Source organism: Panulirus ornatus, chromosome 49 (assembly GCF_036320965.1).
Source record: "Panulirus ornatus isolate Po-2019 chromosome 49, ASM3632096v1, whole genome shotgun sequence".
In the NCBI taxonomy this organism is placed as follows: Eukaryota; Metazoa; Arthropoda; class Malacostraca; order Decapoda; family Palinuridae; genus Panulirus; species Panulirus ornatus.
In genome coordinates, this window is record NC_092272.1 from 8155095 (window position 1) to 8174838 (window position 19744).

General features: G+C 41.3%; 1 protein-coding gene across 1 annotated transcript in view; it reads left to right on the plus strand.

The window, feature by feature from the left end:
• Sec10 (Exocyst complex component Sec10) overlaps positions 1-19744 on the plus strand; it is a 78912-nt gene that overhangs the window by 2971 nt on the left and 56197 nt on the right. The window contains exons 2-5 of the mRNA XM_071690944.1: positions 1823-1953; positions 5801-5918; positions 16270-16467; positions 16814-16878. Of these exons, the coding sequence (XP_071547045.1) occupies positions 1823-1953; positions 5801-5918; positions 16270-16467; positions 16814-16878 (512 nt within the window). The remainder of the gene's footprint in view (positions 1-1822; positions 1954-5800; positions 5919-16269; positions 16468-16813; positions 16879-19744) is intronic.

A 19744-nucleotide genomic window follows, 5' to 3' on the forward strand; every position in this document is an offset into this window, starting at 1 on the left:
CAATGGCACTATGCAAGCATTCCACCAATCCTCAGGCACCTCACCATGAATCATACATACATTAAATAACCTTACCAACCAGTCAACAATACCGTTACCCCCTTTTTTAGTAAATTCCAGTGCAATACCATCCAAACCTGCTGCCTTGCTGGCTTTCATCTTCCACAACACTTTTACTACCTCTTCTCTGTTTACCAAATCATTTTCCCTAACCCTCTCACTTTGCACACCAACTCGACCAAAACACCCTATATCTGCCACTCGATCATCAAACACATTCAACAAACCTTCAAAATACTCACTCCTTCTCTCACATCACCACTACTTGTAGTGGTGCTGTGTTGTATCTGTGGTTACTGAACAGGAACTGTAGCAAGCTTTCCTCGATATATCCACTAATAAAGTGAAAAAAATACTAATCTCTTTAGTAAAGTACTGGCGCCATCTACTTGCCAAATAACGTCTTTGGTTTTGTTACACATGTAATATGGGATTTTAGTTAAGATCAGCCAATCACACACAGCACCTAACAACACTTAAACTTACAAAATTCATCCTTTGTAGCAAGATTTTCCTACAGTGAGTGCTAGGCTGTGGCCCTTCCTTTTGGAAAAATGTCAGGAACATTAGATAGGGGATGGGAGAAAGAATACTTCCCACGTATTCCCTGCGTGTCGTAGAAGGCGACTAAAAGGGGAGGGAGCGGGGGGCTGGAAATCCTCCCCTCTCGTTTTTTTTTTAATTTTCCAAAAGAAGGAACAGAGAATTGGGCCAGGTGAGGGTATTCCCTCAAGGCCCAGTCCTCTGTTCTTAACGCTACCTCGCTAATGCGGGAAATGGCGAATAGTTTGAAAGAAAAGAAAGTAGGTAAGAACATTAGGTAGGAGCATATTGATAAAACCATAAGGTAAAAGTGATGGGTATGAACATTAGGTGGGAGCATTGGGTTAAGTAGTACATTAGAACATTAGGTAGACACATTAGGTAAGAGTACTCTGTAGAAACATTATAATGGAGCCTCTGGAAATACTGCACCAGAGTAGTCCTCTGTTGGTAGACGTTGAGGCACTAAAGGCTAAGAAGTAGCACTAGAGTTCACCAGCTATAGAGACTTTTGCTGTGGCTACCCCCTTGAGGGAGTTCCTAGAGGGAACAGAGAAATTATGTCCGCAATAAGATCCCTACCACTACCAAGAAACATGGACACTCACGCTTCCAGGAAACATGGACACTCATAGGATAGAAATTATTTTGTAAAACTTATGTGATATAATAAAAGTTAGTTCTGTAAAGAAAATGTGTGAAATTTGTACATTTAGAAAAATCATGGGCGCTACCCCCTTGAGGGAGTTCCTAGAGGGAACAGAGAAATTATGTCTGCAATAAGATCCCTACCACTATCAAGAAACATGGACACTCACACTTCCAGGAAACATGGACACTCATAGGATAGAAATTATTTTGTTAAACTTATGTGATATAATAAAAGTTAGTTCTGTAAAGAAAATGTGTGAAATTTGTACATTTAGAAAAATCATGGGTGCTTCCCACTTGAATATATTTGTAAGTATGGTCCTTATCCTGTTAGAGGTTGGGGATCACTGATGTGATGCATGTAATAGTCATTCTTAATACTAATTCTATCTCCTCATGTCTTTTTGCCCATAAACACTCCAGGTATTCTCGTCACTGATGCTCCCTTATGTTCTCTTCCTCTGCTTGCACAGTTCAATCACATTCTAAACATTTTATTCGTCTTGAAGAGATGTTTGTTGTTTTGGGTAAACAAATAAAGTATGTATATTGATTTCTTTAATGGCAGGATCCATTTGATGGTGAGGAGTTTGTGGAGAGATTAGCATGGCGTGTAAATGCAAGTATATCTCCTCCAGGCAGTACAGAGACTGCTTTTAATCCTGACTTACTTCATGAAGCCTTCACACAAGCCATCAAGTTAGTAGTCCATACTGTTCATCAGCATTTCATAGATAAAACGTTGTGATGATATGTGTATTTTTTCTCATTACTTGGTATAATTATTGTAGAATGCGGTAGTGAAAGAAATAAGAAAGAAGGATTTGATTGGTATCATATGATGGATAAGGTCAGAATGAGAAGGATGTGAGATGTGGTGCAAAAGAAAATTATGAACGTAAATAGAATTTAAATCTTGTTGAGCAGAATCTAGAAAAAATTGGTTTAGATATCTTGCTTTTAGTGAACTTTATATCTGATTGTATATTTACCAATGAAGTCTTGGATGTTAAGGAACATGTATGTATATCTCGGTTTAACTTAGAATATGCACAAAAGGGTATACTTTATGTCTTAGAACATATAACATGTATTTATATTCTTTCCTACTTGTTCACTATTGCCTATGTGAGCAGTAGTGGTCAGAACAGACGACTGAGCTTTAGAGGTGTGGTAATAAAAGGAGTGTGGTTGAGAGAGCTCAAGAGGGTGTGCTGAAAAGGCTTGGACAATTGGAGAGAATGAGTGAGGAGAGGTTAACAAAGAGGATACGTGAGTCAGAAGTGAAGGGAACAAGGAGAATGGATGGACCAGATTGGAGATGGATGGATGGACTGGAAAAGATTTTGAGTGATTGGTCAAAATCATTTTCACTATCTTTCCATCTCCAGTTTGGTTCTTACGTTCTCCTTGTTCCCTCCACATGTGATACATAATCCTCTTTGTCACCATTTCCTCACTCATTCTTTCCATATGACCAAAGCATATCAGCACACCCTTTTCACCTCTCTCAGCCACTCTCTTTTTAATTACCACATATCTCTTACCCATTCATTACTTAATAAATCATACCACCTCACCATATATTGTCCTCAAACAGTTAATTTCCAAAACATCCACTCCTTTCTGCACAACCTTATCTGTAGGCCATGTCTTGCTTCCCTATAATATTGTTGGGACTACAATTCTATGTATCTGTCTATCTATCTATATCTCTGATGCCCATTCCCTCCAGGAACTCCCATCAAGAGGGTGGCCACAGCAAAAGAGTCACCACATGTCCCTGTCCTGATGTGCCTTCCTTGCATAGACTATTCCATGCATTCTTCCACTATTTTTCTCTCAGGTATTCTTCCACTATTTTTCTCCCTCAGGTATTCTTCCACTTTGTTTCCTCAAGTCACAGGTAGTCCTCTCTCTCACCAAATCCTTTAATTGTACTATCATGTATTCTCTCTGTAAACTCCCATTCTTGCATTCATTCCACAGGACCAAACCACCTCAAAGTATTATATTTCACCCACTTACCACTCCACAATTCATTTCCTTTGCATTCCCTGCCATACCACGGAATCTTCATCTCACTCACCCAATGACTCATTTATGCTTCCATGGTCCATTTGCTGCCATATCCATCCCCAGGTATCTAAAATACCACTTCCTCCAAGATTTCTCCATTGAAGCTCACTTCCCAACTTAACTGCCTCTCAACCTTTCTAGACCTAATAACCTTGCTTTTATTCTTATTTATTCTGAACTTCCTGCTTTCACATGCTTTTCCAAACTTAGTCACCAACTTTGCTTTCCAGGCCCCCCCTCATCTCCCACAATCTGTATATTTGCCCCTCTTTCCAAGACTCTCTCATTTCTCCCTCACCACCCAATCCATAAACAAACTGAACAACCATGATGACATCACACACCCTTGCTGCAGACTAACCTTCACTTGGAACCATTCTTTCTCCTCTTTTCCTACTCGTTTGCATGCCTTACATCCTTGATAAAAATGTCTCTGTTTCTTGCAGCTTTCCTTTCACATCATATATTCTTAAGACCTTCCACAAGGTATCTCTGTAAACCCTATCATTTACTTTCTCCAAGCACATAAATGCCTCATACAAGTCCATATGTTTATCTAGATATTTCTTACATACATTCCTTAAAGCAAAAATGTGATCTGCACATTCTCTAACACTTTTGAAACCATGCTGCTCCTCACTGCCACCCCTCTATCAGTACCTGCCTTACAACTTATCATGTATACTCAACAAACTTATTCCCCTGTAGTTTGAACACTTACCTTTATTCCCCTTGCCTTTACAGACGGGCACTATATATGCATTCTGCCAATCCTCAGGGACCTCACCATGATCCATATAAACACTGAAAATCCTTACAAACCAATCAACAAAACAGTCACCCCATTTTTTTGATAGAATAAACTGCAGTACCATCCACTTTAGCTGCCTTGCTACATCTCATCTTATGCAAGGCTTTCAACACCTCTTCTCTTCACCAAACCACTCTCCATGCCTCTATCACTTTGGATATAACCCTGACCCAGTCACTCAACGTCTGCCTTTCTATCATCAAACATATTCAGTTTTCCTTCAGAATGCTACTTCATATCCTCCTCACTTCATCACTGCCTGCTATTACTTCCCCTTTTGCCCCTTCACCAATGTTCCCATTTGTTCTCTTGTTTTTCACATATTCTTTACCTCCTTCTAAAACATCTTATTCTCCCTAAAGTTTACTGATTATTGCTTACTCTTAACTCTCATTTGTCTTCTTTTTCAACCTCCTACTTTCTCTAATCTGCCCATGTCCCACCTTTCACATGCCACATGCATCTCTTGCATATACCATCACTGCTTCTCTAAATACCTTCCATTCCTCACCCAATCCCCTTACTTCGTATGTTCTCACCTTTTGCCATTCTACACCTGAATCTCTCATGGTATTTCCTCTCACAACATTTTTTTCTTAGCTCACTTTATCTCACCACTCTTGATAGCACTGTTTTCCCTTTTTCAAAAACCTTTACAAATCTTCAGCCTGGCTTCCACAAGATAGTGCTCAGACATCCTAACAGCTGCCCATCTCTGTATATTTTTAAGTCCAAAAGTCTCTCTTTTATACACACCAATTGATATTTGATCCAATAATGCTCGCTGACCATTCCTCCTACTGACACACGAATACTTCTGTGTCCCTGTTTTTGAACCATGTACTCCCAATCACCAGTTTTTTTTTTTTCTGCACACAACTCCCCAAGCTTTATACCATTTTCATTCATAACAATGAGCACCCCATGCCACTCAGTTATACCCTGAAGTATCACATTACTCACCTTTGCATTTAACTCGTAACCAATATTTGGTCAGGGCTGTTGACAAGTGTACTCACTCAACTGTTCACCAGACACTTGACTCTCATGATCTTTCGTTTCATGGCCAGGTGCATAAGCACTGATAATCACCCAACTTATGCCATCCTCTTTCATTTTTACCCTTATCAATATATACTTTACTTACACTCTCTCACACATGCCTATAACTCCTGCTACAGAAGTAATGCTACTCCATCCTTAGTTCTTGTCCTCTCACCAACTCCTGACTTTACTCCTAAAAAACATTTCCAAACCATTCTTCCAATTAATCCTTGAACTTTGTTTCCATGAGAGCCTGAACAACCAGGTTTCTTTCCTCAAACGTACTACATGTCTCTCCTCTCTTCCTATGCTGGTTACATCCACACATGTTTAGACACCCCAGCCTGAACCTTTGAGGGAGGATAAGCAGTTCCTGCTTGGGTTCATCTTCTGTTCCTTCTTTTAGAAATTAGAATACAAGAAGAAGGGTCTGGCCTCTTGCTCCTGCCCCCTTTAGTCACTTTATACGACACATAGGGAATGCAGAGGTAGAAATCTCTCTCTCCTACCCCAGAGATAATAACAAATAATGATAATGATAAGATTGATATAGTAATGATAATTATAATACTTTATAAATCCTGTTGAGAAACATCTATGATTGTATTACAGGGACTTGCAGGTGCTGGATGAGAGAACAGCCAAAAAATGTGAACGTGTAGAGGCAGCTGTACGAGAAGAGGAGGTTCGCCATTGGCACAATATAGCTCAGCTCCTTGACAGTAACAAGGTAAGCTTTCAAATACTACATTTTCCTCTTTATAAGTTGATGAAGTGGGCAGTGCATTTATGTTGGTAGTTGTTGGTAGGCAGGCAATGACCAGGGAGGTATATTACCAGTACTACCCACCTGGGTATCAGAAGGGTTAGTGACAGCTATGAAGTGAGCCATTTCAGTAGTTGTGAAGTTGCACTTCTTTGACCTAGATACCTGACTTTTCTTTCTGCTTCACCCACATGTAGACTACTGGTATTCTGTCCGCAAACTTTGTTTTATTCATGATAAAAATTCTTAATCGCCGTCTCCCGCGTTAGCAAGGTAGCGCAGGGAAACAGACGAGGAATGGTTCAACCCACTAATATACACATGGATATACATAAATGCCCTCACACGCACATATACATACATTCCTATGAGTCCACGGGGAAAATGAAACACGAAAAGTTCCCAAGTGCACTTTTGTGTAATAATCACATCATCAGGGGAGACACAAGAGAGAAATATAACAGTCAGTTGATATACATCGAAGAGACGAGGCTAGGACGCCATTTGGTAAACGTGATTGTCCAAAACATGTTTTGGACAATCACATGTTTACCAAATGGCGTCATATATATATATATATATATATATATATATATATTTTTTTATTCATTCTATTCGCCATTTCCTGCGTTAGCAAGGTAGCATTAAGAACAGAGGACTGGACCTTTGAGGGAATATCCTCACCTGGCCCCCTTCTCTGTTCCTTCTTTTGGAAAATTAAAAAAAACTGAGAGGGGAGGATTTCCAGCCCCCCCCCCCGTTCCCTTCCCTTTTAGTCGCCTTCTACGACACGCAGGGAATACATGGGAAGTATTCTTTCTCCCCTATCCCCAGGGAATAAATAAATAGATATTTTTTTTTTTTTTTTTTTTATACTTTGTCGCTGTCTCCCGCGTTTGCGAGGTAGCGCAAGGAAACAGACGAAAGAAATGGCCCAACCCCCCCCCATACACATGTATATACATACGTCCACACACGCAAATATACATACCTACACAGCTTTCCATGGTTTACCCCAGACGCTTCACATGTCTTGATTCAATCCACTGACAGCACGTCAACCCCGGTATACCACATCGCTCCAATTCACTCTATTCCTTGCCCGCCTTTCACCCTCCTGCAAGTTCAGGCCCCAATCACACAAAATCTTTTTCACTCCATCTTTCCACCTCCAATTTGGTCTCCCTCTTCTCCTCGTTCCCTCCACCTCCGACACATATATCCTCTTGGTCAACCTTTCCTCACTCATTCTCTCCATGTGCCCAAACCATTTCAAAACACCCTCTTCTGCTCTCTCAACCACGCTCTTTTTATTTCCACACATCTCTCTCACCCTTACGTTACTTACTCGATCAAACCACCTCACACCACACATTGTCCTCAAACATCTCATTTCCAGCACATCCATCCTCCTGCACACAACTCTATCCATAGCCCATGCCTCGCAACCATACAACATTGTTGGAACCACTATTCCTTCAAACATACCCATTTTTGCTTTCCGAGATAATGTTCTCGACTTCCACACATTCTTCAAGGCTCCCAGAATTTTCGCCCCCTCCCCCACCCTATGGTCCACTTCTGCTTCCATGGTTCCATCCGCTGCCAGATCCACTCCCAGATATCTAAAACACTTCACTTCCTCCAGTTTTTCTCCATTCAATATATATATATATATATTTTTTTTTTTTTTTTTTTTTTTTATACTTTGTCGCTGTCTCCCGCGTTTGCGAGGTAGCGCGAGGAAACAGACGAAAGAAATGGCCCAACCCCCATACACACGTACATACACACGTCCACACACGCAAATATACATACCTACACAGCTTTCCATGGTTTACCCCAGACGCTTCACATGCCTTGATTCAATCCACTGACAGCACGTCAACCCCTGTACACCACATCGCTCCAATTCACTCTATTCCTTGCCCTCCTTTCACCCTCCTGCATGTTCAGGCCCCGATCACACAAAATCTTTTTCACTCCATCTTTCCACCTCCAATTTGGTCTCCCTCTTCTCCTCGTTCCCTCCACCTCCGACACATATATCCTCTTGGTCAATCTTTCCTCACTCATTCTCTCCATGTGCCCAAACCATTTCAAAACACCCTCTTCTGCTCTCTCAACCACGCTCTTTTTATTTCCACACATCTCTCTTACCCTTACGTTACTTACTCGATCAAACCACCTCACACCACACATTGTCCTCAAACATCTCATTTCCAGCACATCCATCCTCCTGCGCACAACTCTATCCATAGCCCACGCCTCGCAACCATACAACATTGTTGGAACCACTATTCCTTCAAACATACCCATTTTTGCTTTCCGAGATAATGTTCTCGACTTCCACACATTTTTCAAGGCTCCCAAAATTTTTGCCCCCTCCCCCACCCTATGATCCACTTCCGCTTCCATGGTTCCATCCGCTGACAGATCCACTCCCAGATATCTAAAACACTTCACTTCCTCCAGTTTTTCTCCATTCAAACTCACCTCCCAATTGACTTGACCCTCAACCCTACTGTACCTAATAACCTTGCTCTTATTCACATTTACTCTTAACTTTCTTCTTCCACACACTTTACCAAACTCAGTCACCAGCTTCTGCAGTTTCTCACATGAATCAGCCACCAGCGCTGTATCATCAGCGAACAACAACTGACTCACTTCCCAAGCTCTCTCATCCCCAACAGACTTCATACTTGCCCCTCTTTCCAGGACTCTTGCATTTACCTCCCTAACAACCCCATCCATAAACAAATTAAACAACCATGGAGACATCACACACCCCTGCCGCAAACCTACATTCACTGAGAACCAATCACTTTCCTCTCTTCCTACACGTACACATGCCTTACATCCTCGATAAAAACTTTTCACTGCTTCTAACAACTTGCCTCCCACACCATATATTCTTAATACCTTCCACAGAGCATCTCTATCAACTCTATCATATGCCTTCTCCAGATCCATAAATGCTACATACAAATCCATTTGCTTTTCTAAGTATTTCTCACATACATTCTTCAAAGCAAACACCTGATCCACACATCCTCTACCACTTCTGAAACCGCACTGCTCTTCCCCAATCTGATGCTCTGTACATGCCTTCACCCTCTCAATCAATACCCTCCCATATAGTTTACCAGGAATACTCAACAAACTTATACCTCTGTAATTTGAGCACTCACTCTTATCCCCTTTGCCTTTGTACAATGGCACTATGCACGCATTCCGCCAATCCTCAGGCACCTCACCATGAGTCATACATACATTAAATAACCTTACCAACCAGTCAACAATACAGTCACCCCCTTTTTTAATAAATTCCACTGCAATACCATCCAAACCTGCTGCCTTGCCGGCTTTCATCTTCCGCAAAGCTTTTACTACCTCTTCTCTGTTTACCAAATCATTTTCCCTAACCCTCTCACTTTGCACACCACCTCGACCAAAACACCCTATATCTGCCACTCTGTCATCAGACACATTCAACAAACCTTCAAAATACTCATTCCATCTCCTTCTCACATCACCACTACTTGTTATCACCTCCCCATTTACGCCCTTCACTGAAGTTCCCATTTGCTCCCTTGTCTTACGCACCCTATTTACCTCCTTCCAGAACATCTTTTTATTCTCCCTAAAATTTACTGATAGTCTCTCACCCCAACTCTCATTTGCCCTTTTTTTCACCTCTTGCACCTTTCTCTTGACCTCCTGTCTCTTTCTTTTATACTTCTCCCACTCAATTGCATTTTTTCCCTGCAAAAATCGTCCAAATGCCTCTCTCTTCTCTTTCACTAATACTCTTACTTCTTCATCCCACCACTCACTACCCTTTCTAAACAGCCCACCTCCCACTCTTCTCATGCCACAAGCATGTGTTGATCACACAAGGAAAAGTGGGGGAAGCCATGAGGTTAGGACACCTCCCTCCACTTTCCCTTTTAACGGTCAGGCCAGTGTCCAGGTGAGAACGGCAGAGGAGAGTGAATTTTTGTGGTGGTGTTGGGATTTAAAATACTTTATGAATTGTTTGTACCTGATGAGGCGGATTGTCTCCATGAAACATGTAGTGTTGCATGTATAGAAAAATTACATGTCAAATATAATTATCTGAAGCCCCTACTGAATTGCAATTTCACCATGTATTATTATTATACTTGATCACTGTTTCCCGCATCATTGAGGTAGCGCCAGGAAACTGACGAAGAATGGCCCACCCACTCATATACATAAACTCCCATACGTGCACATATATATATATATCTTTCTTTCTTTCAAACTATTCGCCATTTCCCGCATTAGCGAGGTAGCGTTAAGAACAGAGGTCTGGGCCTTTGAAGGAATACCCTCACCTGGCCCAATTCTCTGTTCCTTCTTTTGGAAAATTGAAAAAAAAAAAAAAAAAAAACCAAGAGGGGAGGATTTCCAGCCCCCTGCTCCCTCCCCTTTTAGTCGCCTTCTACGACACGCAGGGAATACGTGGGAAGCATTCTTAATCCCCTATCCCCAGGGACATATATATATATATATATATATATATATATATATATATATATATATATATATATATATGTGTGTGTGTGTGTGTGTATGTGCGTGTGTGTGTGTATGTGTGTGTGTGTGTGTATATATATGTATATTATCCCTGGGGATAGGGGTGAAAGAATACTTCCCACGCATTCCTCGCGTGTCGTAGAAAGCGACTAGAGGGGACGGGAGCGGGGGGCCAGAAATCCTCCCCTCCTTGTATTTTTTTAACTTTCTAAAATGGGAAACAGAAGAAGGAGTCACGCGGGGAGTGCTCATCCTCCTCGAAGGCTCAGATTGGGGTGCCTAAATGTGTGTGGATGTAACCAAGATGTGAAAAAAGGAGAGATAGGTAGTATGTTTGAGGAAAGGAACCTGGATGTTTTGGCTCTGAGTGAAACGAAGCTCAAGGGTAAAGGGGAAGAGTGGTTTGGGAATGTCTTGGGAGTAAAGTCAGGGGTTAGTGAGAGGACAAGAGCAAGGGAAGGAGTAGCAGTACTCCTGAAACAGGAGTTGTGGAAGTATGTGATAGAATGGAAGAAAGTAAATTCTCGATTAATATGGGTAAAACTGAAAGTTGATGGAGAGAGATGGGTGATTATTGGTGCATATGCACCTGGGCATGAGAAGAAAGATCATGAGAGGCAAGTGTTTTGGGAGCAGCTGAATGAGTGTGTTAGTGGTTTTGATGCACGAGACCGGGTTATAGTGTTGGGTGATTTGAATGCAAAGGTGAGTAATGTGGCAGTTGAGGGAATAATTGGTATACATGGGGTGTTCAGTGCTGTAAATGGAAATGGTGAAGAGCTTGTAGATTTATGTGCTGAAAAAGGACTGATGATTGGGAATACCTGGTTTAAAAAGCGAGATATACATAAGTATACTTATGTAAGTAGGAGAGATGGCCAGAGAGCGTTATTGGATTACGTGTTAATTGACAGGCGCGCGAAAGAGAGACTTTTGGATGTTAATGTGCTGAGAGGTGCAACTGGAGGGATGTCTGATCATTATCTTGTGGAGGCTAAGGTGAAGATTTGTATGGGTTTTTCAGAAAAGAAGAGTGAATGTTGGGGTGAAGAGGGTGGTGAGAGTAAGTGAGCTTGGGAAGGAGACTTGTGTGAGGAAGTACCAGGAGAGACTGAGTACAGAATGGAAAAAGGTGAGAACAATGGAAGTGAGGGGAGTGGGGGAGGAATGGGATGTATTTAGGGAATCAGTGATGGGTTGCGCAAAAGATGCTTGTGGTATGAGAAGAGTGGGAGGTGGGTTGATTAGAAAGGGTAGTGAGTGGTGGGATGAAGAAGTAAGAGTATTAGTGAAAGAGAAGAGAGAGGCATTTGGACGATTTTTGCAGTGAAAAAATGAAATTGAGTGGGAGACGTATAAAAGAAAGAGACAGGAGGTCAAGAGAAAGGTGCAAGAGGTGAAAAAAAGGGCAAATGAGAGTTGGGGTGAGAGAGTATCATTAAATTTTAGGGAGAATAAAAAGATGTTCTGGAAGGAGGTAAATAAAGTGCGTAAGACAAGGGAGCAAATGGGAACTTCAGTGAAGGGCGCAAATGGGGAGGTGATAACAAGTAGTGGTGATGTGAGAAGGAGATGGAGTGAGTATTTTGAAGGTTTGTTGAATGTGTTTGATGATAGAGTGGCAGATATAGGGTGTTTTGGTCGAGGTGGTGTGCAAAGTGCGAGGGTTAGGGAAAATGATTTGGTAAACAGAGAAGAGGTAGTAAAAGCTTTGCGGAAGATGAAAGCCAGCAAGGCAGCAGGTTTGGATGGTATTGCAGTATTGCAGCAAAAAATATATATATATATATATATATATATATATATATATATATATATATATATATATATATATATATATATATATATTTTTTTTTTTTTTCATACTATTCGCTATTTCCCGCGATAGCGAGGTAGCGTTAAGAACAGAGGACTGGGCCTTTGAGGGAATATCCTCACCTGGCCCTCTTCTCTGTTCCTTCTTTTGGAAAATTAAAAAAAAAAAAAAAAAAAAAAAAACGAGAGGGGAGGATTTCCAGCCCCCCGCTCCCTTCCCTTTTAGTCGCCTTCTACGACACGCAGGGAATACGTGGGAAGTATTCTTTCTCCCCTATCCCCAGGGAATATATATATATATATATATATATCTTTCTTTTCCCTCGTACTATTCGCCACTTCCCGCACCAGCGAGGTAGCGTTAAGAACAGAGGACCGAACCCCTGAGGGAACATCCTCACCTGGCCCCCTTCTATATATATATATATATTTTTTTTTTCTTTGTCGCTGTCTCCCGCGTTTGCGAGGTAGCGCAAGGAAACATACGAAAGAAATGGCCCAACCCACCCCCATACACATGTATATACATACGTCCACACACGCAAATATACTACCTACACAGCTTTCCATGGTTTACCCCAGACGCTTCACATGCCTTGATTCAATCCACTGACAGCACGTCAACCCCGGTATACCACATCGCTCCAATTCACTCTATTCCTTGCCCTCCTTTCACCCTCCTGCATGTTCAGGCCCCAATCACACAAAATCTTTTCCACTCCATTTTTCCACCTCCAATTTGGTCTCCCTCTTCTCCTCGTTCCCTCCACCTCCGACACATATATCCTCTTGGTCAATCTTTCCTCACTCATTCTCTCCATGTGACCAAACCATTTCAAAACACCCTCTTCTGCTCTCTCAACCACGCTCTTTTTATTTCCACACATCTCTCTTACCCTTACGTTACTTACTCGATCAAACCACCTCACACCACACATTGTCCTCAAACATCTCATTTCCAGCACATCCATCCTCCTGCGCACAACTCTATCCATAGTCCACGCCTCGCAACCATACAACATTGTTGGAACCACTATTCCTTCAAACATACCCATTTTTGCTTTCCGAGATAATGTTCTCGACTTCCACACATTCTTCAAGGCTCCCAGAATTTTCACCCCCTCCCCCACCCTATGATCCACTTCCGCTTCCATGGTTCCATCCGCTGCCAGATCCACTCCCAGATATCTAAAACACTTTACTTCCTCCAGTTTTTATCCATTCAAACTTACCTCCCAATTGACTTGACCCTCAACCCTACTGTACCTAATAACCTTGCTCTTATTCACATTTACTCTTAACTTTCTTCTTTCACACACTTTACCAAACTCAGTCACCAGCTTCTGCAGTTTCTCACATGAATCAGCCACCAGCGCTGTATCATCAGCGAACAACAACTGACTCACTTCCCAAGCTCTCTCATCCCCAACAGACTTCATACTTGCCCCTCTTTCCAAAACTCTTGCATTCACCTCCCTAACAACCCCATCCATAAACAAATTAAACAACCATGGAGACATCACACACCCCTGCTGCAAACCTACATTCACTGAGAACCAATCACTTTCCTCTCTTCCTACACGTACACATGCCTTACATCCTCGATAAAAACTTTTCACTGCTTCTAACAACTTTCCTCCCACACCATATATTCTTAATACCTTCCACAGAGCATCTCTATCAACTATCATATGCCTTCTCCAGATCCATAAATGCTACATACAAATCCATTTGCTTTTCTAAGTATTTCTCACATACATTCTTCAAAGCAAACACCTGATCCACACATCCTCTACCACTTCTGAAACCACACTGCTCTTCCCCAATCTGATGCTCTGTACATGCCTTCACCCTCTCAATCAATACCCTCCCATATAATTTACCAGGAATACTCAACAAACTTATACCTCTGTAATTTGAGCACTCACTCTTATCCCCTTTGCCTTTGTACAATGGCACTATGCATGCATTCCGCCAATCCTCAGGCACCTCACCATGAGTCATACATACATTAAATAACCTTACCAACCATTCAACAATACAGTCACCCCCTTTTTTAATAAATTCCACTGCAATACCATCCAAACCTGCTGCCTTGCCGGCTTTCATCTTCCGCAAAGCTTTCACTACCTCTTCTCTGTTTACCAAATAATTTTCCCTAACCCTCTCACTTTGCACACCACCTCGACCAAAACACCCTATATCTGCCACTCTATCATCAAACACATTCAACAAACCTTCGAAATACTCACTCCATCTCCTTCTCACATCACCACTACTTGTTATCACCTCCCCATTTGCGCCCTTCACTGAAGTTCCCATTTGCTCCCTTGTCTTACGCACTTTATTTACCTCCTTCCAGAACATCTTATTAATTATACATAATCATATACATACACACATACAGACATGTACATTTATACACATGTACATATTCATACTTGCTTGCCTTCATCCATTTCTGTCGCTACCCTTCCATTTTCCGTGTCAGCGTGGTAGCGCCATGAAACAAAGAATGGCCCATGCACTCATATACACATGTATATATATTTAAATGCCCATGCATATACATATATACATATCAACATATACACAAATACATACACAGACATAAACATATATACACATATACATACACAGACATATACATATATACATATGTACATATTCATACTTTCTTGCCTTCAAGCCATTCCCGCACCACCCCACCCCACAGGAAACAGCGTCGCTGCCCCTCACTTTGGCAAGGTAGCGCCAGAAAGCAAACAAAAATGGCCACATTTGTTCACACTCAATCTTTACTTGTTATGCGTGATGCACCGAAACCACAGCTCCCTATCCACATACATGCCCCACAGACCTTTCCATGGTTTACCCCAGATGTTTCACATGTCCTGGTTCAGTGCATTGACAGCACATTGACCCCAGTATACCACATTGTTCCAGTCCACTCTATTCCTTGCATGCCTGTCCCCTCCTGTAAGTTCAAGCCTCAATCACTTAAAATCTTTACGCTTCACTCTTGGGGAAGGAGAGAAAGAATACTTTGCATGTATTCCATGCATGTCATAGAAGGCAGCTAAAAGAGATGGGAGTAGGGGGACTGGAAATCCTTCCCTCCTGCTTTACTTTTCCAAAAGAAGGAACAAAGAAGGGGGCCAGGTGAGGATTTTTCCCCGAAGTCTCAGTCATATGCTCTTGGTGCTACGTCACTAACATGAGAATGGCGAATGTGTATGAAAGTAAAATATATATGTACACAGATATCATTGATTTGCCCACAACATCACCTCTGTATGATCTATTGTCTTACTTGGTGAATCTGGTTGTCTTCCTGAGAGTCGTGGTAGGGACTCATCAGTGATCATGGGGCTCTTGCAGCTCATTATCAAGAATAGAATTGACTCCTTTGAAGTGAGGTCTTAAACATTTAAGTTCTCTTCTTCTTTGTCAGTGTTCATCGTATGTATGGATCGCTGTAAGACATCCTGGTCAGATTTCTCTTTCAGATTGAGCTTAGCAGTGCATGTCTTTCAGAAATTGTTACTCCTTGCCTGACCAACCTTCCCACACATTTTCCTCATGCATGTCATTTCCAACATTTCCCCCCTATACCTATCTTTTGCTTTCAAGACCCAAGACTCACATCTGTACAACACACTTTTAGAACTAATATAACTCCAGGCACATCCATTTTTGCCTTAATAGGCATTAACTTTGCCCTCATGCCCCCCATTGCACCTAGGCCTTAAGCATCTTCTACTATGTGATTTCCTTCAGCATCCTTTGTTCCATCTGCTGGACTTGTTTTCTTTCCTTATTTTTACATACATGCATTTTTCTCATGAAGTAAATTTTTTTTTAACTAATGCTTGATTAATGTTTGGGAAACTCTCACTTTGATAATTTATTAAAAAAAAGTACATTGTTTCAGGAAGCTTTTCAGAGCTTTCAAGATCTAGACAGTCACATCAATAGTGTAGCGACAAAAGTTGTTCATCTAGGTGACCAGCTGGAGAGTGTCAATACGCCGAGGTCTCGTGCAGTTGAGGCACAGCGACTCATGAATCATTTTCGTGAATTTCTCTTACCTGGCCCACTAGTCTCAGAAGTTTTTACAGATAAAACAAAGGTAAGGGATTGCCCTCAAATGTTCGACATTTTGGTTTTAGAAATGATTGAAAGTGTAACAAAGTTCTAGCTTTTAGAATTCTTGTGTTAGATAGTTACATACTCAATAAAGGATAATTAATCATCTCAGTTAATTCATGTCGGTAGTTTTATAAATGTTAAATGAAAAAAAGCACTTTATCAGCAATAGGTGTTTGCATCTGTAAACAAAACCATCATCAGCAATAGGCGTCTACATTCATAAACAGAACCAAAGACCATCATTGCTGTGGTTTGCCTCCTTGCTCCTTATATTATGACTGAATTCTGATGTTAGTGAAGGAAATAGCTTCTTGACTTCTTTTCAGATATATGAGGCTGCTGATGTTATTCAGAAACTGCATCTAATCGCACAGGAGCTGCCATCTGGCAAGTAAGTCCTTCTTAAAGTTAATTTGTATATCTCTACAGAGAAACGTGTATAGAATCTATGAAAAGTAACGTCAGAATTTTTGGTACCTGCTGTTGTTTATCTGTGTATACCTATAATGCATCATTGTCATAGAAACCTTATGGGGGGCTAGTAGAGAAGTCTTTAGACTACCTTCTTCAATGCTCAACCCCCCCTCTACATCCTCTACCCAACACAATCCTTCATTTTCCTCTCCCAAGATGTTGTCTTTCATCTCTCCACACAGTTACCCTCTAGTTTCTTTACCAGGTATCTCCATTTCTTCTCCTAATGATCACACCTCCTCATGGTATTTTGATTAACTCACACTTTGGCACAAAAATTCCTAATCTCCAGCAATCTGACATCCCTTATTTTCTTTGCACTTCAGCATAATAAAACTGCTAGCCTTACATGCACCCCTCAAGAAGCTAATATCAGAAGCCTGAAGCCTAGAAAAGTCTTCTACATAAGCTGTTCACTATTTCCATTCACTATATTGAACATCCTTTGCTCCCCAGCTGTACCCACAATGCCACATTACCCAATTTTGCATTGAAATCACCCATCACTATCACCTGATCTCTTGCATCAAAACTGTTGACACACTAACTTGGTGACTTCTGAAACATTAGCCTCTCGTAGTCATTTCTCTCATGGCCAGGTGCCTAAACACAAATAATCACCTTCATCTTGTCATTCACATTCATTTTTACCTGTATCATGCTGTTTTAAGCTTACTTCATGATACTCTTTTAACACATCCCTGCTACTCCTCCTCCCAGAAGAAGTGCTACCCCTTCCTAATCTCTTGCAGTCACACTAACCCATGAATTTACCCAAAGCCATTCCCAAACCATTATTTGCTTTATCATTGGTCTTTGTTACACTCAGAGCTAGAACATCTAGGTTCATTTCTCCAAATATACTGCCTATCTTTCTTTTTTGTTCTAATCATGGTTACACATTCATACACTCCAGCCTAAACCTTCAAAGAGGATGAGCACTTCTTGATTGGCTCCATCTTTTCTTCTAACTTTGAGAAATTGAAATACTAGAAGATGAGAGTTTTCATCCTCCTACTCCTACCCCTCTAGTCACCTTTTATGATACACAGGAAATACATAGGAGGTTTTCTTTCTCCCCTATTTCCTAGCATGAATGTAGTGATGAAATTTAGCAGTTTATTGAGATGGTTTTCCCATGAGTGCATCTCATTATTGAAGGGTAGATGTAGAAGACAAAGTTTTAGGCCTATGGAAACCTTGCATAAACGTGCTTATTTGTGATGCCCTGCTGTTCTTGGTATTCTTTTTATATTTATTATGCTTGATCGCTGATTCCCGTGTCAGCAAGGTAGTGCAAGGAAACAGACAAAGAATGGCCCATCCACTCATATACACATTATCTGAGAAAGCAAAAATGGGTATGTTTGAAGGAATAGTGGTTCCAACAATGTTATATGGTTGCGAGGCATGGGCTATAGATAGAGTTGTGCGGAGGATGGTGGATGTACTCTTTGTCATTCTTTCCTCTCTCATTCTCTCCATGTGACCAAACCATTTCAAAACACCCTCTTCTGCTCTCACAACCACACTCTTTTTATTACCACACATCTCTCTTACCCTTTCATTACTCACTCGATCAAACCACCTCACACCACATATTGTCCTCAAACATCTTATTTCCAGCACATCCACCCTGCTCCACACAACTCTATCTATAGCCCACACCTTGCAACCATATAACATTGTTGGAACCACTATTCCTTCAAACATACCCATTTTTGCTTTCCAAGATAATGTTCTCAACTTCCATACATTTTTCAATGCTCCCAGAACCTTCGCCCCCTCCCCAACCCTATGACTCACTTCCACTTCCATGGTTCCATCCACTGCCAAATCCACTCCCAGATATCTAAAACACTTCACTTCCTCCGGTTTTTCTACATTCAAACTTACCTCCCAGTTGACATGTCCCTCAACCCTACTGTACCTGATAACCTTTTGGAAGTAATGTCAGGGGTTGGTGAAGGACAAGAGCAAAGGAAGGATTAGCACTAATCCTGAAACAGGAGTTGTGGGAGTATGTGATAGAGTTTAAGAAAGTAAGCTCTAGATTGATATGGGTAAAACAGAAAGTGAATGGAGAGAGATGGGTGATTATTGGTGCCTATGCACCTGGGCATTAGAAGAAAGATCATGAGAGGCAAGTGTTTTGGGAGCAGCTGAGTGAGTGTGCTAGCAGTTTTGCACGAGACATGGTTATGGAGATGGGTGATTTGAATGCAAAGGTGCGTAATGTGGCAGTTGAGGGAATAATTGGTGTACTTTGGGTGTTCAGTGTTGTAAATGGAAATGGTGAAGAGCTTGTAGATTTGTGTGCTGAAAAAGGACTGGTGATTGGAAATACCTGTTATGAAAAGAGAGATATACATAAGTATATGTATGTAAGTAGGAGAGATGGCCAGAGAGCATTATTGGATTACGTGTTAATTGATAGGCTTGTGAAAGAGAGACTTTTGGATGTTAATGTGCTTAGAGGTGCAACTGGAAAGATCTCTGATCATTATCTTGTGGAGGCGAAGGTAAATATTTGTAGAGGTTTTGAGAAGAGAAAATATTGGGGTGAATAGAGTGGTGAGGTAAGTAGTAAGTGAGCTTGGAAAGGAGACTTGTGTGAGGAAGTACCAGGAGAGACTGAGTGCAGAATGGAAAAAGGTGAGAGCAAAGGAGGTAAGGGGAGTGGGGGAGGAATGGGATGTATTTTGGGAAGCAGTGATGGCTTGTACAAAAGATGCTTGTGGCATGAGAAGCATGGGAGGTGGGCAGATTAGAAAGGGTAGTGA